The sequence below is a fragment of the Aythya fuligula genome, chromosome 21 (genome assembly GCF_009819795.1).
Source record: "Aythya fuligula isolate bAytFul2 chromosome 21, bAytFul2.pri, whole genome shotgun sequence".
Taxonomy (NCBI): domain Eukaryota; kingdom Metazoa; phylum Chordata; class Aves; order Anseriformes; family Anatidae; genus Aythya; species Aythya fuligula.
In genome coordinates this window covers 325,919-347,143 of record NC_045579.1, presented here as the reverse complement: position 1 = coordinate 347,143, position 21,225 = coordinate 325,919, and the positions used below count along the sequence as shown (strand labels likewise).

The window sequence follows — 21,225 nt, the reverse complement described above, 5'->3', positions numbered from 1 at the left end:
TAGGTGACACTGAAAGAGGAGAGCAGCCATCCACAGAAAGTTGATTTGGTTTGGCTTTGGTTGGAGGATGCTCTCTCTGTTTTTCCAAGAGTTGCTAGTTTTGTAAAGAAATGTGGCATGTGATATAAAGCACTGAGAACTACAGATGGCCAACAGAAGGATGAAATCAAATAATAACTGTGATTTGGTGATAGTTTACACACAGCTGCCTCCCATGATGGAAAACTTGTATATATATCTTCAGAGGTCAAGAGCTACAATAATTCAGCTGCAGAATAACAGACCTTTGCTTGATGGAGTCCCCAGGCTGTGTTGTACTGTTTGGAATATTTCAATGAGAGTGAAGAAAATGAAAGTCATGGTGTTTCTGACCTTGCAGGCCTCTGAACTTGTACAAGAAAGTGAGCAGATTAACAAACCTGAGCAGCAACATGAAAATTTATGTACAGATGAAAAGACACATGAAGAGCAGATGGCTAAAGTAGTATTTTTGGAAGAGCAGATCCAAAACTTGACGGATGAACAAGAACTTGTACGGTAAACCTTAAAAAGGCCTGTGGTACTTTCTGCCATTTATCTTTGATGATTAATTGTTTAGTCTTTTCAAAATCCAGAGTGTTTCTTCTGGCAAGAACGGGCACAGCAGTTTGTGCCTTCCTCTAAGGTATAAGGTAATCAGCTCTCTGTAGGGATTTTTGATGAATAAGCATTTCCCTTAGTGATATCATGATCAATCAGCAGTAAGCCTTTTTTTTTTTTTTTTTTTTCTGCACCTGCTCCACATTCTGAACAGCGTAAATGAGAGCTATTCTTTGGCAGTGGGCTTTTTCTCTTTGAGTTAGGTAGCATTTGGACTACTGTGGTCCCAAAGAGTTCCCATCATGGGTTAAGGCTTCTTGGGCCTAACCACTGCCAACAGCTTATGTTGTACATCCTGCTCTGAATTTCAGTGATCCTTGAAGAACAGGTTTCAGCAGATGTCAGGGGTATTCCTTCACTCCCCTTTTTCGGTAGACCAGTACAAATTTGAAGTTAAAGCATCCATGCTCAAACTTTCATTAATAAGTAAAAGTATGGATTAAATCCAGTATGGTTATAGTCAGCTCTCAATTACCTGGCTAGCTCAGTACTGAGATAAAGTAAAAATTGGGATAAGACAGGTATATTAGCTTGTAAGGTCGTATAGTTTGGATCAGGATAAGTCAGACAGCTGATGGGGAGAGCTGAGCCCCTACTTCCATGCAGCAAGGCACTGTGTGAGTGCTCTGGTGCTGCTTGTTGGTGCAGAACGGTTCACATGGGCCCATGCGAGTGTTTCTTTGCATAGCAGTTAAACTAGTAACTAATGACTGGGAGCTGACCCTTCGGATACATAGTTTTGTGGATCAGTGTCTGTGGGAGACTGAACCTTGCCCAGAACTGCTAGTCCCCAGGATTAAAATCCCTGGGATTTCACTGGACTCTCATATCCCTAGTTTTCTGTTCAGAGAGTGATTTCCCATGGATGTGTATAGTTATCTCTTTGATTTACTATTTCTTCTTCAAGTTCTGAATTACTAGAAAGCAACAAGAAGAGAGAGGAGCTAGAAAAGCAGCTAAAGGAGAACAATGAAGAAAAACAGTTGTTATTGGAAGAAATTGCCAAGCTAAAGCAAGATATCCTGACTACCAGGGAGCAGCTTGACAGCACAGTTGAAGAGACTTTGAGGACGAATCAAGGCATGGTCCATGGAGACAACAGGTTTCTTGTGTCACAGAGCTCTGCAGGCAGCTTAAATGGGAGCATTAAACAGGTATGGACAGTTTTGCAATCTTTGACATCTCCAGCATCAGCCAGTTCTTGCAGTGCTGTAGTGTTAACACACTACAGCAGGAGATGAGAGGCAGGCTGATTTCCTTGGGAAAAATGCTTGGGAATGAGCAAATGTAATGATTTCCTTCTGTCATGTTTTTGGACATAATGAGAACTTGGATAAACTGAATGCCTCTCTTACTGCAGGTGAAAGAAATAAGTTATAGAGTCCTCAGATAATATTTTTGACTTTTTTAGAGCTCTTTCTTATCTCCCTTTTGGAGTGTGAGCAACAGAGCTGGCTTTCAAGCCCTTACAAGACCATCAGAAACTATTCCACTGCCCTTGGGGTTTTCTGCTTTTGTACTGCTGTGCCTGAACTCATCACCTGCTGACTCCAAGTGGCAGCTCACAAGCCCCTGGATTTTGCTGCAGCCTCGGTTACTGCTTGCCAATTGCTCTACCAGGCGGCAGGCAAGGGCTGTGTGCTGCTGTGTTTATCTGCTTTAAATGCAAGTTGTTCACCTGTCTTACTGCAAGAGCTAAAAAAGGAGGGGAAGAGCAGCTAGCCCTATCAAGAAGAAGAAATGATGAAGAAATCCAGGCTGGGAAGTTTTAAGATAAGCAATGATTATGTGTGGGAGTTTGGAAGCAAAGAGAGGACAGGAGGGCCTGCAGGCAGGAGTGGGAGTGCAAAAGAGGATCAGAGCTGCGCTTGATACCAAGATGCATCGCATTTGTACAGTTAGAGCAGACCAGAAAAGTGTACTGTCTTCTAGAGCAAGATAAGAGGTGTAGAGGGGATACAGAAAAGGATCCTAACAGGATAAGGTGAGAACAAATCCCTGTTGGGGGAACATCTGGGAACAAATGACATTGCCAGATCCAAGAGCACCAAACAAAGGGTTCCCACACAGCTGAACATTTATTGAGAATGTAAGCTTGATCTTCAGGGGACTTCACCTGGTCCCAAGAACAGAAGGTGAAGCTGCAAGGCAAGAATGCAGATCACCAGATGGCTGAAATTGATGCTGGGAAAAAGAAGGATTTTGATACACCAAACATAGAGCTTCTAATCTGTGTACAGTGCACTTTCAAGAAGATGGGGGACCGAAGAGCTCAGTCATTTTCTGAAAGCTATTGTAAACCTGTTTTCCTGTGACAGAAGTGGGTGACCACTCCAAGGTGTCCAGGCTGCTGTTGCACTGTGTCAGTGTCCTGCACTGCTGCAGGACCCACTTTGTTCCTCCTACCTCTGGAAGTTGTGTCTGGGTGCACCACTCGTGCTTAGCAAGACTGTCACAAAACTCTGCAACACCATCAGAAACCAGTTCAGCATCAGATATCTGAGTTAAGAGCAACCTGCGTTGTTTTTCTTTAGTTTGCTAGGTTAGCTTTAACGGGGATTTCTTGCCTGATCCAGGTTATTGCATCTTCTCCTTCAACCTCTAGAGCTGTATAAGCTTCTCCATGGAGATGGACAGGGTAGGACACAGGTTATGGTGTTGTGGCAGTGACCTGCTTGGGTGGGAATCAGAAGAAATACTGTACCCCTTTTCCTACTTAAATGCCCATAAAGTCTACTGGCATACTTTTGCAATCCTCACCTTTCTTAATTACCAGTCTTTATCCTTCCTTTAAATCACTTCTCCCATGACCTTTGTTTTGCTGTTCCTGCAGAGTATGTCTGAAGAGAGATTCCAACAGCAGGAGGTAGAAGTGCAGCAGCTGCGGCAGGACTTGCGTCGAGTTCAGAATTTGTGCAGCTCAGCTGAGAGGGAGCTGAGATATGAAAGGGAGAAAAATGTTGACTTACAAAAGCAAAATCTCTTGCTCCAGCAGGAATGCACCAAGGTAGGAACAGAGCAGGGATAACTGCTTGAGGAAAGCATCACCTCAGTGCCAGGAAAGGTGGTGGAACAGGTCATCTTGAATGCAATCACACAACATGTGCAAGACAATGTGGGGATCAGGCCCAGCCAGCATGAGTTCATGAAAAGCAAGTCCTGCCTGACCAACCTCATCTCCTTCTGTGACCAGGTGACCCTCCTGGTGGATGAGGGAAAGGCTGTTGACATAATCTGCCTAGACTTCAGCAAGGCCTTTGGCGTGGTTTCCCACAATATTTTCCTGGAGTAGATGGCAGCCCATGGCTGGGACAGGTACACTCTGCTGGGTTAAAAACTGGCTGGGTGGCCAGGCCCAGAGAGTGGTGGTGAATGGGGTAAAATGCAGCTGGCCACCAGTGGTGTTCCACAGGGGTTGGTGTTGGGGTCCATCCTTGTTAATATCTTTATTGATTACTTGGATGAGGAAATTGGGTGCACCCTCAGTAAGTTTGCAGATGACACCAGGTTGGGGGAGGAAGTGTCAATCTGCTGGAGGGTTGGTAGGCCCTGCAGAGGGACCTGGGCAGGTTGGGTCGATGGGTAGAGGCCAATGGGATGAGGTTCAACATGGCTAAGGGCTGGGTCCTGCACTTTGGCCACAAGAACCCCATGTAGCTTTACAGGCTTGGGGCAGAGTGGCTGGTAAGCTGTGCAGAGGAAAAGGACCTGGGGGTGTTGGTCGATGCTCACCTGAACATGAGCCAGCAGTGTACTCAGGTGGCCAAGAAAGCCAACGGCCTCTTGGCTTGTGTCAGGAGTAGTGCAGCCAGCAGGGCCAGGAAGGTGATCGTCCCCCTGAACTCTGCTCTGGTGAGGCCGCACCTCGAGTACTGTGTTCAGTTTTGGGCCCCTCACTACAAGAAGGACATTGAGGCCCTAGACCGTGTCCAGAGAAGGGCTGCGGAGCTGGTGAAGGGCCCGGAACACAAGTCCTGTGAGGAGTGGCTGAGGGAACTGGGGGCATTTGGTTTGGAGAAGAGGAGGCTCAGGGGGGACCTTATTGCTCTCTGCAACTGCCTGAGGGGAAGGTGTGGGGAGCTCGGGGTTGGCCTCTTCTCACAGGAAACTAGAGGGAATGGCCTCAAGTTGCACCAGGGGAGGTTTAGGTTGGAAATTAGGATAAATTCCTTCTCAGAAAGAATGGTCAGGCATTGGAAGGGGTTGCCCAGGGAGGTGGTGAAGTCACCATCCCTGGGGGTATTTAAGGAAGGGTTGGAGGTGGTGCTTAGGGAATGGTTTAGTAGGTGACCTTGGTGGTAGGGGATGGTTGGACCAGATGATCTTGGAGGTCTTTTCCAACCTTAATGATTCTGTGATCATTTTACAAGCTATGGGAGGTCTGAAGTGATGATTTGAAGAAACTGGGTCTCATTTGTGTTCTTGTTAGCACTAGTGACTATTTGAGTCTATGAATGTATTGGTCTCTCTCCAGTTTTTGCCCAAGAAATGTTCTGACCGTGCAGTAGCTGATGCTGTCAAGCATCCTCTGCCTCAGCTCCATGGAATTGCACCACCTCCAAATAAATATGGTGTACTTGGTCCCTGTATTTATTCTTTTACTCTTTTTCAGTGTCTGGTAATCCTGTTTCCCTGTTCTAGATCCAGACATTTCAGATAATATATATAGAAGTTCAGACTTGATTTCTTCTTTTGAAACTCAGGTCAAAGTTGAACTGAAGCAAGCTCGGGCAAAGCTCTCAGACACAACTGAGACATGCTCCTCTCTCTCAGCACAGTTGGAAAAAAGTCAGCAGAAGGTCAAAGAACTTGAACAAGAGCTCTTGAAATGCTTCCATGCTGATAAATTGCAGAGCAGCCTGCAAGAGAAACTTATACAGGAAAAGTCCAAAGTGTATGAAGCACAAAAACAGGTAACTCATCAACATGGACTAAGGTAACATCTTAGCTATATTTTACGTATATTAGGTATATTTTTAGCAGTTTTATATAGCTGCAGTTCAGAAAAAGAAGCCCTAGCAGCTCACAAATCAGCTCCCTGAAGTCTATTTTACTAGTTTGAGATCACCTGGGAGATTGGCTGAGTATTTTAAGAGACATAATGGTTAATAGAGGATGCATAATTAAGACAATAGAAAGCAAATTGGATGCCTTAACTCCTGACTCTAAAGTTCGGTATCTGAGAATACTTATAGTGGGGCTGGCAGATGTAGGGAATCTGGATCATGTCCTCACAGAGGACCCTGGCTGCTGTTCACAATCTAGTGAGTTACAAAAGCTTATGTTTTCTATAGCATCAATTCTTCTGTGTTCCTGATTAATCTTTGGGTTTGTTTTTGAAGGGTACAGCATTGATTTAAGTGTAAAAATAAAAACATGTTGCTAATTCATGACATAGTATCTGATCCAAACTAATTGATAGCCATTTAAAAATATTATTCATTTTGGGTCCAAGTACTGGCTTGTTAAATTCAGAAAATTTAATCCATGTCCCATTTTAATCTGAGATCTCAAAGCTCCATCAGAAGTTGAAGGATTCACAACACCAGCTCCTGCTGGCAGAGACCCGTGTTTCAGACAAGAAACTCCTGGAGGAGGAACTGAAGGAGGCTCGAGAAAACGAAGCTCGAGTGCAGCAAGAACTCCGTGAGGAGCTGCTGAAAAGGTACCCAGAGCTGGGTAAGAACTGTGCTGTGAGTGGAGAAGAGGTGTGTGCCAGCCAGCAAATGCTTCTGTGTTCCCAGCTACCTTCTGCAGCTCCATGCCTGGCCCTAGGTGGGCTCACAGAGTTGCTGATTTTTGCCTCCCATCTTTTCTTTTGTGTCTGTGATAGACAGTCTCCAAGTGTCCGTGCCAGACAGAATCCCCTAAAAAAAAATTAAAACATTTGTGGAGACTTCAGCTGCCTCAAAAGGTGCATGTGCCTTTCCAGCCAGCCCAGTGATTTTGGTTCAGTGATTATTTATCTTCTAGACGCCAGCAGCTGTTCCTGCAGTGTCCCAGCACAGCTGTGTTCACACTGGGTTTGACATTCCCAGATAGGACAGTCGCCGTTTTGCAGGGCACTAGGACATGGGGACACGTGGGATGTGCTCGTTTCTTTCTACCTACCCTCAGAGTTGTCCAGGGCAGGTGTGGATGCAGGCACGATGTTGTTTTTAGACCACAGCTGGCCTTCAATTCATGGTGGGACACCATGGGCTGGCCTCTGTGTCTGTGTCTCACTGTCACACCGACGTGCTTTTAGGAAGCTCCTGGAGCAACAGGTGGAGGAGCTGCGGCAGCAGCTCCGGCATTCGCATGAGACAGAGGCATCACTGGCCAAGATGCATGTGGAGCTGCAGGCCAAGACTCTGCATGCCCTAGAAGATGAGAGGAAAACTGATTCGAGTGAGGTGAGCTGCAGCACAGACACGTCCACATCACCCAAGGTGATGCTGTACTGGTGGCTGGCTCCAGGGCAGACTGAACTCTAGGGAACAATTTGTGTGGGTAAATGGGACCATTCCAGTATGAAATCTGTGTGTGGGAACTGGTGAAATATGGCCAAATCCAGCCAAGTGCTGAGCAATTACAGATCCCATTGACTTAAAAAAAGAACTGGAGGAAAAGCACCATCCCATCTTGAGTAGGTTTCCTGGGGATGCAACTGTGAGGGCAGGGAAGGAGGGATTGAAGAGAGAGAGGAAAAGGCCATCCCATTTTCTCATGAAGCATGGAGATTTTCACAGGAAAATTTTGGTAGAGTTCACTGTCTGGCAGGATGCATTGTCTTCCTCTGCCCTGTTGAAGCTTGTGGTCCCCCAGCAGCACAGAAGTTCATATTCCACTTTCTTTTTGGGGAGGTGTGGTGGTTTCACCCTGATGGGCAGCTGAACACCACACTGCTCTCTCGCTCTCTGTTTCTCTCTGTTGTTCTCTCTCCCAGCTGCTGTTGCACAGCAGTTTTTTCCCTTTCTCTGATATGGTCTCCCAGAGGCACAACCAACGGTGCTCATCGGGTGGGCTTTGGGCAGTGGCAGGTCCCTTTTGGAGCTGTCTGGGACTGGCCTTTCTCTGACACGGGGCAGCTGCTGGGCTGTGCTCACAGAGGCCACCCCACTGTCCTGTTGCTACCAAAGCCTTGCCACGTAAACCTGATGCAGGAGGAGGCAGTGGCTTTGGCAGCAGGGAGGTTGGGAAGCAGGATGGATGGATATTATCTGTCACGGGGAATGTGAGGATTAATGACAGACTGCAAGAGAGACCAGCCTGAAAAGGAGGCAGAGGGCTGCTGTAGCTGAGGACACACAAATAAAAAATAACTCTTCCAGCATCTCCAATGTCACAAGGAGAACCAGAAGCTTTCAGAGCAGCTTTCACTGCTGAAGGAGGAAAACAAAGCTCTTTATGAGGAAGGAGTCCGTCTTTTGAACCAGAAAGATCTGTACATCAGGTAAGGACTGAAGCAGCAGGGAACATGAAGACAAATTTCCCAGGAATTGCTCTGGTGGTCACACACGCCATCACTGTTCTGTAGCCGTTCGTGTCTCTCCTGTTCAGGACATTTAGCACTGAGATACTAGCCTTAACCTGATGCCCTTTTGTGCAATTAGGTTATGCATCACACATCTGCTGCTACTTCGTGTTCCTCTTGGCAGCTAAAGCAGTGTGCAAAATGAGAGGGTGTCTAAGGAGAGCTGTGGGTGCTGCTGTTTAGGGTCTGGGCAGAGGGGCTTCATGGAGCTGCTTTTTCCCATCAGAATACTTTTGAACTAATTTGAAGCCCGGTAGCGTTTTTCTCATGAGTTTTGAGCAAATGTATGCAAACGTCCCTAATCTGATAGAGACTTTTGTATGATATTTTCCAACTGGGACAGAAAGGAAAATTAATTAAAAAAAAAAAAAAAAAAAAAAAGGAAGTCTTTCCTGCCTAAATGGACAGGATACAAGGGGAGAGCAGCAATCGCAAGTCTCAGGAAAGAAAAATATTTAACCCCAGTGTTGCTGGTTACCAGTGAGCTGGTGTGCTCATTCTGCCTTTAACTGGGAAGCCATGTAGAGCTTGGTAGATGGCTGCCAGTTCGTGCTTGGAAAAGCCCGAATAAACACAGAACATCTGCCTTGTTTTTGACCCAGAACACAAAAAGATTTCATGGCCTTAAGTTTGTCTCTGTGCCTCTTCAGGAAATATAATGAAATGCAGCTCCGCCACAAAGACAAGATCCGCAGAGCCAAAGAGACGTTCATCCATGAGGTGAAACAAAGGGACAGCAGAATTAAGCAGCTTGAAAGTGAGCTCAGTGAGTCAAAACTCCAAGTAGAAAAGGTAAGAGAACACATCAAGGGCTTTCCCTCCTAGGGAACATGCTTGATGGTGATCCTTTTGGTAAGACACTTTGAGTGGATAGAGAAGAACAAAGCGTAACTGCTGGTTGTTGTTCCCTTCTGCAACAACACTCAGGGGAAGGTGTTGATTGCACAGATCACTACTGAGAATGAGAAATTACTCCAGGAAAGAAGACGACTCCTCCAGAAGATAACTGACCAAGAGGAGACCCCTTGGAGCACCAGGTCTACGATTGCCACCCTGCAGAGCAGGTAGGCTCCTAATGATGTCTTGGTGAGATGCCCCTGGAAACCTGCCTAATCCTAGTACTTCTTTGTTTTTATTTTCCTTTCTCTGAAGAAATCCCTGTTCTGTCTGGAGGAAAGCCTGGATTATGCCTCAGTCACTAGTGCTGGGGCTTTCGTTGCTGTGGGATTTAGTTAGGCCCTTGGCATGCAGCTGAAGGCTGTGCAGGCAAAAGGGTCTGAGTTTGAAAAAGAAAATGCCCTTTTGAAAGCACAGTGTGCCTGGATGGGAAATAACTTATGCCTTGTATACAACGTGCCCAGAGTGAAGATCCTGGATGAGGAGAACATGGGGCTGCATGAGAGCAAACTGCAGCTCTCCAGCCACGTGCCCACCTCGCAGCGCGCCATGAGGAGCATCCACGCTCCCAACACGGAGGTGAGACCCTCTGAGCAGACAGGTTACAGGAGCTGATGTCCTGAGAGTAGGTCAGTATCCAAGCTGCAGCTGAGGTGCCAGGGAAGGGTTGAACCGATCCTCTGCTTTGGGTGGGAAGTGACGCCAAGCCCGCAGTAGACTGCAATGGCTTTGTCATTGAGGAGGGACTTCAGGGGTAGCTGACCTCCTAGCCTGGTATGGCACTCATTATTATCTGCCCTTGCTTTTTCATGTGGGTAGCGACAAATTTATGATGAGAAGTCCAAGGGTGATTAAAGGAGACTTCAGAGCCTTTGGGATCCTTTGAGATATTGGTAAAGAGATCATGGGTGCCAGCAGAATTATCCTCTATCCTTTGAATTGTACGGAATTATATCAAAACAAGCAGGCGGATCTGGCTTATCCATATGTGGTTCCAAGGCTGGTGTCACTGGCAGAATTTGGCTTTTTTATCATGCGGTAGTCTACGTGACACCAGGCCTGCTGGGGCCTGGTAGGATTCACCTTTCTTAAAGGGGGGAAAGAGTTTTGCTTACAAGTTCGTGTGGCTGAGTGAAAGAGCATTAAACTAGGTTTGAAGGGGAAGAGGGATAAAATCAGGCTCACTAGTGATAAACTACGGGACAGCATGACAGTCTTTGAGGAATATTGTGCTGATCAGAGCTTTCACTGAATACACTGAAGTGTATTTGAAATATTTGTATGCTAGTGCACACGGTATGAGGAACAGAACTGGAAGCTTTGGCTCAATCTCACACCTATGATATCATTGGCATAAGGGAGACTTGGTGGGAAGAGTCCAGTGATTGGAGAGCTGTGATGGACGGCTTTAGGGTCTTCAGGAGACATAGCAAGGGCAGGCGAGGTGAGGAGCTGATGCTGCACGTAAAGGAGGGGTGGGGCTGTATGCAGCTTGCAGTTGGAGATGACATGATTGAGAGCCTCTGGGTAAGGATTACAGGAAAAGCAAATAATGCAGATGTGGGAGTCTGTCATCATCGTGGCTGGATGGCCTATAGGACAGGTGTATTGTTCTGTAGGGAATTGAGGGATTTCTCTAGACTTGTTTGTATCCTTTAGTGTGACTTCAGCTTGCCAGATGTTAACTGGGAATACCACACAGTGGATACAGACAGCTCCAGGAAGTTTCTAAAGCATGTTGGAGATAACTACTTGGTATGGGCACTATGGGAGCCGACTAGGAAAGGTGCTCTCCTAGATTTGTTGTTGGTAAAACAGAGAGGGTCTTGTGGGTGAACTGGCGATCGGTGGCTGTCCTGGCCACAGTGACCGTGAAGTAATTGAGAACTGCCTCCCTTACTTCATCAAGGATCCTTTCATGATTGCTGTCTCCAAGACAGCCTCCAACTGTCCTTCACTCGCAAGTGCTTCCCTCCTTGCAAACAGCAAAACAAGTGGGGCACCTTCCTTAGCTGGCTCACTCACCATTTGTGTCGAGAAACTATCCTCCACACAGTCTGGGAGTCTTCTAGACTGTATCCGCTCTGCTGTGTTGTATTTCCAGTAGATGTCTGGGAAGTTGAAGTCCCCCCCCACCCCAAGAACAAGGGCTAGTGAGACTTCTAGTAGCTTACTGAATGATTAATCTGCTTCTTCATCCTGACTGGGTGCTCTGTAACAGACTCCCACCATAATATCTGTCTCATTGGCCTTTTCCCTGACACTTAAGACAGAGACACTCAACCTTTTTATTGTCCTCGCCCAGCTCCATGCAGTCAAGGCATTCCCTAGTGTACATGGCTATCCCATCTCCTCTCCTTCCCTGCCTCCCTGTGTTGCAGAGCCTGTAACCATCTATCCCAGCATCCCAGGTATGCCGTGTCTCACTGAGGTCAGTGATACAGCCATGAGATTTAACTAAAACTTCCAGTTCCCAGTGTTCATTTCCCATACTGCATACATTTGTGCAGAGGCACTTAAGTTGGACCCCTAGTGAAACTGGTTTTTTGGATGAAGTGGCTGGAATTACTTTGTGCTGCTCTTCAAGTGTTATCCCACAGACCTCTGATCCCTTTCCTGGCTCCGAGCATCTATTGCTGGCACTGGCATCAAACCAGTAAGAGCTGAGTGGATTGAGGTTCCTCTCCACTGGTAACTTCAGTGCAAAGGCCTCTTCACCAGTTAGCAGGCCTGTAACCAAAGATGCTCTTTCTTACCTCCAACAGATGGACCCCATCTGTCCCCAGTACACCAGGTTTCTCAAAGATAGTCCCATGGTCTAAAAAGCCAAATCCCTGGCTAAGGTACCAGTCCCATGCATTGATCTGCTGGATTCAGCTGCTCCTTTCAAAGCCTTTTGACTGGTAGGATCGGACAGTAGAGCACCAGTACTTCAGAGCCTCTTACAGCTGCTCCAAGGGCTCTGTAGTCCTTCCTGATACACCTTGAACTGCTCTCGACAGTGTCATTGGTACCCAGATGGAACAACAGCAGGCGATAGCAGTCTGTGGGCTGCCCAAGGCTCGGTAGTCTCTTGGTAGCAACCCTGATACAAGCCCCTGGTAGGCAGCAAACCTCTAGAGAGTAAGTGAGGTCGGTGAGTGGGTACCTGTGTTTCCCACAGAAGAGAGTTCCCTAAGTTCACATTGTCTCTGTTTCAGTTTTAGCACTGTTAAAAGACTTCAGTAATTGGGGCCTGGCCATTTTGAAGCTAGCTTTAAAATTCTGAATAACCCAGAACATTGTGGTAGGGAGTTAGGTATGTTATTTCTGTGAGCCAGGAAAACCTCAGACAAAGCTGACGGACAGTAGTGACTAAACTGAACTGAACAAAGCATGTCTTACTTATAAACTCAGCTCTGGATTGAACAAATTAACAAAAAAATTAGGGGGGAGAAATGGGAAAAATCCAGGAAAGTCAAAGATTTTGTTTCAACAACTCTCCAGATAAAACAGGTGGATATGGAAGTTTATTGGTACATTTTGAAATTTAAAAGGAACCCAAAGCGGAAACACGTGATTACAAATGAAACAAAGTGCTTTCAGGACCTGGTAGAAATAGCTGTCTGTATGCTCCATTGCATTTCATTTCTTTCTGTTTCTTTGAGCTGGGCTGTTTGTTTGTTTGTTTTTAGTTTAGATTCAGACCCAGAAAACAAATATAAGATTATTACCTCTGTGGAGCTGGGGAGTTGGGGAACAAGCTGTGAAGTGGGGGGCACTTTCAAGACCCAGACTGTGTGTTGAAACTGAGGATCTGATACATACCTCCTACTTTGAAAGTCTCTGTTTATCATTCCAGGACTTGAAGGGTGTTAACTTCTCTGAACGGCAGCTACAGAGTAAGGTGTTGCCATCTCCCCGTACCAGGTATTGTGGGGTAAAACAAGAAGGAAAATAATTTTAATTTGTATGTGGCAATGCAGAAATTGTGCATTTTGGCAGTCAAAACAAATGCTCCACTCTGTGCTTTTACAACCAAGGTTCTTTTTCTCCCCCCCCCCCTTTTTTTTTGGTCTAGTTACAAGGGAAATGGTATTAAAAAGACCCCATGAAACTGATAGGATGGAGAAGTAAAATTTTCAAAATATGTCAGGAAACACCAGGATTTAGAAGTGAGGCTCACATGACTGTGTAAATTCCAGCACTTGCTGTGACATCGTCAGCTTCGTGCCCAGTGAATTTGGAGAAGTGTTTTTACATGAGAGGTCATGAGGCTTAGAGGACGGTTGCTGCCTGGAGCTGTATGACCCATGTCCCAGGATAGTTTCATGACTAGTGGGCAAGGGGGCAGGAGGGACCCTGAGCTATTTCTCAGCCTCTGGCGTAGCAAGGAATACCCCAATCCACCCCAAAAAGCGGGAGGTGAGCACACTAATGGGGAAAGCAGAGCATTCTAGTCTTTGCTTGCTAGAGACTTGGCACAGTGGTCCTGCTTGTGGCCTTTGGGTGCTAATGTGGGTGATGGACAGTGTCACAAGTCAGAGTATGCTCTGGGGGAAACGGGCTGTCAGCTACATGCTGGAGGAAGAGTGCTGGAGCCTTAGCCCAGGCAAACTGTCTTGACCCTGTGCTGCCTCACAACGGTGCTGGGAGGAGCAATGGGGCTATGCAGGTAGCAGAGAGTTGGAGTTTGCAGAATGATTTGAGAGGAAATTTGTTTTCAGCTTCCCATCACAAGAACTGCCAGACTCTCTCAGCACCGTGAAGCCCGAAGGAGGAGCCGAAAGCCAAGACTCATCCTTTTGCTTATCACCTTCTCAGCCTTCTGAGATTGGGTACTTAAATGTAGCCTCGCCTGGAGACACCACAGCCTCCCAGCTGCAGGAGGAGAGTCAGAGCATCAGCTCTGAGAACTTGTAAACAGAGAGAGATGTTTGTAAAATACACCCTCACTGGACTGCAAGGATTTGGGCTTGCCATCAGGTGACAAGGACTGCAGGAGGGAGAATTGCCAAATGACTTACTTGGTGATTTTTGTGATATCTTTCAACTAAATTATTCAACATCTTTTTTTTTTTTTTTTTTAACCTCACCTAACCCTAACTGTATGTGTGTCATCCCAGATCCACCTGGGATGCATCCACCTGGGAGGCTGGAATTTGCAGACAAACTCGGTAAAAAGGAAGAGATGTGGGGTGAGACATATGTCCCCCCTGAACTCTAATTCCCTGTCCAGTCCAAAACTATGAATTTTGTAAATAAAACTTGGAGAAATTCCCCTACATTCTGCTGTGTGTCCACTTTTCTCCATTCCCCTCTGTCTGTGCTCAGGTACTATTTGTTCCTCCTTTTGCATGCTCATACTTCTCCATTTAGTTTTGCATGAGCCTGGGGAGGAGAATGGATGAAATGTGAGTGCTCAGAGCTGAGGCTGGAGGTGCACTGGGAGGAAGGGAGGGCACTGGAGGATGGAGGGGTGGAATCAGAAGGGGCACAGCAGGAAGAGAAAGGAAGGTGGGTGTACAGGGGCTCTGCATGCAAAGAGGGAAGCAGAAAGGATCAGAGCATGTGCTGGGGGGGGATGTTCTGCACACATATAAGTGTGAATGGAAGAGATATGAGCATGCATGGAGGGGAGCTGAGCACAGAGTGGACAAGTAAGAATTACCATTCCCATGAGGGGGAACTAAGGCTGTCAAAGGAGGAGGGAGGAAGTCCTCAGAAAAAGTGAATCAGCCTGGAGGAGATCTGAGCTGTCACAGAGGACCATGGTAAGGAGAAAAGCAGTCCCAAATGGGAAGAGAGGAGATCTGTTCTCCCAAGGAAGGGAAGTGGAACATCTCTGAAGAGGATGAAGAGGATCTGAGCGTGCATGGGGGAGCAGAGAGACTTGGGGCCCACTGAGGGGCAAGGGAGGCCTTTCCCTTGTGCCTGCCTCTCCCTGCACACAGCAGAGCAGGTGTGGGCAGTAGGTGCTCAGCTGGGTAGCCACAATTTGAATGCATAAAAGCTGTCTCTTGTCCCTTTGAATCTCATAATCAAGTTTCTTAGGTGAGAAAGGTGCTAGATTTGAAGGGGAAAGGGATAAAAACAGGCTTAGCAGTGATAAACTTATGAGACTGTGCCAGCGAGATCCTTCAGTCTGCTTTGTGAGGTGCTGGGTACACTGGAGCACGCTGGAAATGTTGCTACACCAACGCACGCAGTACAAGGGAAAAACAAGAGGGGCTAGAAGCCTTGTCTCAGTCCCAGAGCTACGGCATCATTGGCGTAAGTGTAGCCTGGTGGGAAGAGCCCAGTGGCTGCTGTGCTGTGATGGACGGTTACAGGATCTTCAAGAGGGACAGGCAAGGCAGGGGGCTGATGCTGCAGGTAATGGAGGGGCTGCGCTGTACAGAGCTTGCAGCTGGGGGTGACACTAGAGCCTCTGGGTATGGACTAAGGGATAAGGAAATAAATCGGATGTCATTGTGAGAGTCTATTACAGCCCACCCAAAGTGATACTGAGGACTCTGGGGTGTCTCAAAAGGTACCTGCAACAGTCCAGAGGTACCCTGAAAGCACACAAAGAGGATGGGGTACCCCATAAGGCACAGCCATGAGTTGGGGGATGTACTGGGTCTGGCTGGAATGTTAACTTTCCCGGCAGCAGCCCATTCAGTGCCGTACTCTGTACTTGTAGCTGGAACAGCAGTGTTATCACACCAGTGTTGTGTCTACTGCTGAGCAGCAGTGGCACAGCATTGGGCCTTTCTCTAACCCTCCTAGGGGGTGGGCAAAAATTGAGGAGAGAAACATCACTAGGGCAGCTGACCTAAACCAATCAAAGGGATATTCCATACCATGTGGTGTCACACTCAGCAATAAAAGGTGGAAACGGGAAGAAGAGGGGAGGGGTGGGCTCTCGTTGAGAAGACGTCGGTCCTCCTCTCGAACACCGGCTGCGTGCGTTGAGGCCTTGCTTCAAGGACGTGGTCAATCATCGCTCATTTGTGGGAAGTAGAGAGTAATTTCTTTCCTCTGCACTTCCATATAGTTTTCATTTATTTTGTTTGTTTGTTTTCCTCCCTTTTTCCCCTTTCCCTTTTATTTTCCCCTTAGTTAAATTGTTTAGTTCATGGTAGTCTTTATTTAATTATTATAATTATTTCCCTTTAATTAAATTATCCTTATCTCAACCCGTGAGTTGTTCTTTGCTTTACTTCTCCCCCTCCTCATCTAAAGGAGGGGGAGTGAGAGGGCGGTTGTGGGGTTTAGCTGCCCAGCACGGTAAAACCACCGCAGTCCTTTTTGGCGCCCAACGCAGTAAAAGGCAGATCAAGGGGTGCAGAGCCACCTCAAAAGGCTCATACAGGGTCTTCGAACACCCTAATAAAGAAATGGAGGCATCCAGGGTGTCCCAAAGGCACACCAAGGGGGTTCAGATGTACTGAAAGGCACACTGAGAAAAGAAACAGATTGCACTGGTGAGTGCTGAAATATGCACCCAGGGTTCCAGAGACACCAAGAGGCATGCCCAGGGCTCTGGGAGGTGTCCAAAAGCAATCTGAGGAAGACAGAGCACCCAAGATGGCAAACAGGGTAGGCAACAACACTCCAAAAGATGCACTAAGGGGTCCAAATTGCCCCAAAACTCTAAGTGAGAGGTCTGGTGTACCCAAATATGCACACCCAGTGGTCCAGGAGTGCCCTATAAGGCCTACCAAAAGCCTTGGAGAACCTCAGAAGGCACAATGAGAAGTCAAGAACACACCCAAAGATGGTCCCAGGAGTAGGGGATGCAACAGAAGACACTTCAAGGGCTCTGGGGCATCCCTGAAAAGGGGCCCAGGAGACCTGAGCATCTGTAAAACAAGGGGTTACGTGATGCACCAAGACAAAATGGATGCCAAGCGGTGTGGGGGCAGTGCAACAGGTGCACTGTGGGGATCAGGGTGTGCCAAAAGGTGCACTCGTGGGGACTGAGTACATTGAAAAGCAAACCAAAGGGTACAGGTGTCCCAAAATGGACACCTGTATCGTCTGGGTTTCCCTCCAGGAGATATCCAGCAATCCAGCGATGCACAGAGGCACAAGAAAGGGTCACGGGTGCACCCAAACACGCACTGAGGACCCAGTACTCACGCTGAGGTGCAATGGTGGCATCCTGCTGCCTTCTTTCATGCCTCTTGGAGCCTTGCTGGTGGGTGCCTGCTCTGACAAACCCATCCTTCTCCACACAGATGAGCTCTGTGTGGGTGCCGGGAGAGGACGGGATGGCGGCAGGGGGCCCACAAGGACCTGGGAGCCATGCAGGGGTGGGCTTGCACAGCCCCATGCTCTTTGGCTTGTGTGAGGGGCTGTGTCTTCAGCTACAGACACGTGGGCCCCACCAGCCTCTGGAAGGATAAGATGGCCACCCCCAGCCGGCCCCTGTGCTTTATGATGTTGTCAAGCATTTTACACCATCAGTGAGTGTGTTCAGCAGGCCGGGGCACTTGGGCAGGTCCCACAGGCCCTGTTCCTGCTGAATGTGGTGCCGGTGCCGGTTTTAGTGGAGCTGCTGCCTGTGACTTACCTCTGTGCCTCTTGGTGCCCACTCTCAAGGGCGTTTATGTGCGCTTGGCACAATCAGTATGTGTCAGTATCACTGGGAAAGAAGTGTGCCTGGGTCTATTACAGGCTGTCAGCACCTTCGGGAGTATGGCACGCTTCAAGGTTTCTACAGGAAAAGAAACGCAAGCTGGGCTTCTGGCTGAAGGTGACATGCTGTGCCACTGCCTCGTCTTTCAGAGCAGCATTGGTAAGAGGAACTGCTTGCTGGTATATTGCTCAATTTACACTTTATTTCTTCTCAGTCTCAGCAAAATGATGAGGTCTGGTTCCCCTATAGTGGCAATCTTGAGAAATAAAAAATAAGCTTTTGTTTCCTGTAGCATGGTAAGATTTGCCATCCCTCTAGGTAAAGGGGCATAAGGCCTTGAACCTCTCGTGTCTTTCCCCCTGCACCATCCTCCCCGGGCATTAGCACAGGTGGGTGTAGGTGAGAAGAAACAGACCAGAACAGGGGTGCGATGAAAGAGCTGGCAGAGAACAGGACTGTTCCTTCTGTCAACTATCCACTGGTGCCAATTTAATTCAGGATGAAAATACCAGCTTCTTCCTACCCTGGAATAAATTTCATCTCAAGAGATGAATAACATGCAAATGTCTTTCACTGTTGTTAGGACATAAACCGTTACCTGTCTGTCCTCTGGCTGCATTCAGGTGCGTGTGCGGTGAGAGCACTGCACCTCGCAGGCATGCAAGTTGTACAGTGCTGTAGAAGGAGCTGAGTGCCTTTGCCAGGTGCCCTTCTGGAAGGAAGGTAAGGATGGAGACTGGAGCCCACCTGTCAGCTAGGGTTTGACAGATGTGACTGCTTGAGGAAAACCAAGCGCCTTTTCCTTAGCTGAAATACAAGCTCAGCTGGTTTTGGTTAAGTTAAATTTAATTTTCTTCATAGCAGCCAGGATGGTGTAATGTTCTGCATTTGTTACCAAACCAGTTGATAACACACTCGTGTTTCAGCTGTTATGCAGCCTTTAGGCTTTCTCCATTTCTCCCAGAGAGGAGGATGGCAGCATGCAACTGGTAGGGGGGGAAAGCAGCTGGGACAGCTTACTCATACTGACCAAAGGGATATTCCCTATTGGGTAACAGAATGCTCAGCAGTAAAAACTGGGACGTTGCAGGGGGTGGGAGGGAATTTGCCAGGGCTGCTGTATCCTGGGGTTTGGCTGGGCATCATTTGACTGCTGGTGAGTGATGGCTTTTTGCAACAGTCGTTTTTCTTTGTTTCCTTTTTTACTTATTAAACTGTCTTTATCACATTCCAAGAGTTTTATCGCTCTTACCCTTTCAATTCTCTTCCTCTTCCTCACCCAGCTGAGGTGAAGTACACAAAGGGCAATGTAGTGCTTCATTGCCTCCTGGTTAAGCCAAAATGGTCCTTTTTTGGCACCTAAACAGGGACTCAAAGGGTTTGAGATAATGCCAGATTTGACCACAGTGTGTTAGACGGAACTTATACGTTTGACAGTTACTGGTCACAATGTTGACCTTCTTGTTCTCAACATTGTTTGATTTGTTCTTTTATCTGATCCATGCCATGCAGCTTTTATTATTTATTTATTTATTTTGTACATTACATTTGAGAACTTTTTAAAGGCTGTTTTTTTTTTTTTTTTTTTTTGGGGGGGGGGGGGGGGGGGTGCTGTACTGTGTAGCACTTGGCTGTGTTTTTCCTGGGAGAACTATGAAAAAAGCACTGGCCTTGAGCCTAGTCTGGTATTTGGGCCCTCCATTGCTGTTATCTCTGTACTTTGGGAACCATCTCATGGCAACACTTAACAATTACATTTTTTTCCCTTTTCTCCACCAAAAGCAAATCTGTGGAGAAAACAAAGAATGTCATCTCCCCCTTCTTCTCCTGTGGGACATACCTTACAATAACCCTTCACTGTCTTGAACATCCTTGGGTAACCAAAACAATCCTATTGGTATGTCTCAAAAATCTGTTTCCAGATTTTCCTAAGATCAACCATCTATTTAGGGGTATCACACAGGGGTATGTCCTGAGTCAGAATAGTTACGGTTGGGGGGAAATATGGGCAGAGGTGCCTCGAATGTTTCTCACCTCTGATGCTCTGGGATGTCACCCCCAAACACATGCAGAGTCCTGATGGAGTGGTAGAATGAGACGTAGCTGCTCTGGCCCTGCTCCTGTGCCCAGGAGCTTGTGCGGTCCCTTGAGGCTGCCTAGGGGATGTGGCAGGATCATGGACATGACTTGCACAGGGATGGTGATGGGACTGGTGTCCGAGTGGCCCAGAGGGTTTGTGCAGGGGTTGTGAGGCCGCTGGTGCCCGCGTGCTTGTCAGGCAGGAGCAAGCACACAACTCGTGCAGGAGGCTGTGGTTTCACTTGTGAGCCCATATTTAACCTTAACATTAACCTCATCCCTAACCTTAAGCCTAACCCTAAACCTAACCCTAAATACAACCCTAACCCTAAACCTAATGCTGATGCCAAACCTAACCGTAACCCCCAAACCCTAACCCTACTGCTGGCCCCTAGCCGTTAAACCTAATCTTAACCATAAACTTAGAGCCCTGCTCTTGTTGCTGCTTGTCAGGTGGGGCAGGAGCGGGCTCCTGGCTCTCCCAGCAGCAGCAGCAGGCCCGCTGATAGTGACAGTGCCATGGGGTCACAGGAATGTGGCAGCTGTTGGAGCAGGAGCAGGTGCAATGTTGTGCGGGCACTGGTGTTGTCACCTGAGGCAAGCAGCCTCCGGGGATGGGGCAGGCAGGTGGCTCATACAGGTTGTCCTGACATCCCTTGGTGCTGTAGAGCTGACAGGGCAGCAACAGCCACAGGTGATTGTGGTTCCACTTGTGGCTGCCTACCTGATAGGGCAGTGCGTGCCTCATGAGGTATGGCAATGCCTACCTCATAAGCAGTGCATTTGCTGCTGACCTGTCACATCCTTTGCCAACAGCGACAGCACAAGCACCTGTACGATCTCTGCTGCCCAATCTGCTCAGCCACAAGTGGCATCACAAGGCCCTGTGCAGAATGGGCTTGCTGCTGCCCTGTGTGCTACTACTCAGGCACGTAGGGCATCACAAGCACTTCCAGTGCTGTCCCTGCTCCCAGCCCTTCTGCTACACAGGGATCAGTGACCTGAGAACCACCCACCTTCACATCCATTCTCGTGCCCCGTCATCTGCACAGCAAGAAGCGTGGGGTCATGGCTAGGGTTAGAGTTAGGGCTTAGTGGTAGGGTGAGGGTTTTGGTTAGTGTCAGTTTTCAGGTCAGGGTTTTGGGCTTCAAGTAGGGATAGGGTTCAGGATTAGTGTTAGGGTTAGAATACGGGGTAAGTTTATGGTTAAGCTTAGGGTGTTACACTTACAGTTAGGCTTAGGGGCTAGTGTTGCATTGAAAATTCCCATTAGGGTTGGGGTTAGGAATAGGTTTAGAATTAGGCATAAAGTTAGGGTTATAACCTAGTGCTAGGGTTATCTTTAGTATTAAGTATAGGGTTTGAGTTTAGGGTTATGGTGAGTTTTAGGGTTAGGCTTAGAGTTAGAGTTGTGGTATCGGTTAGGATTAGCCAAGTGCAGCAGCCTGAAGCTACAGTCAGAGCAGTGAACCTAGTCCCCGTGCAGCA

The 21,225-nt window shown here is 47.6% G+C and overlaps 1 protein-coding gene across 1 annotated transcript in view; it reads left to right on the top strand.

The window, feature by feature from the left end:
* CCDC30 (coiled-coil domain containing 30) overlaps positions 1-14,135 on the top strand; it is a 40,037-nt gene extending 25,902 nt beyond the window's left edge. Inside the window, exons 10-21 of the mRNA XM_032201395.1 lie at positions 380-537; positions 1,547-1,793; positions 3,473-3,646; positions 5,343-5,552; positions 6,147-6,304; positions 6,887-7,034; positions 7,953-8,074; positions 8,806-8,947; positions 9,083-9,219; positions 9,517-9,631; positions 12,894-12,961; positions 13,759-14,135. Coding sequence (XP_032057286.1) covers positions 380-537; positions 1,547-1,793; positions 3,473-3,646; positions 5,343-5,552; positions 6,147-6,304; positions 6,887-7,034; positions 7,953-8,074; positions 8,806-8,947; positions 9,083-9,219; positions 9,517-9,631; positions 12,894-12,961; positions 13,759-13,954 — 1,875 coding nt within the window. The 3' untranslated portion in view covers positions 13,955-14,135. The remainder of the gene's footprint in view (positions 1-379; positions 538-1,546; positions 1,794-3,472; positions 3,647-5,342; positions 5,553-6,146; positions 6,305-6,886; positions 7,035-7,952; positions 8,075-8,805; positions 8,948-9,082; positions 9,220-9,516; positions 9,632-12,893; positions 12,962-13,758) is intronic.
* Positions 14,136-21,225: the final 7,090 nt, after the last annotated feature.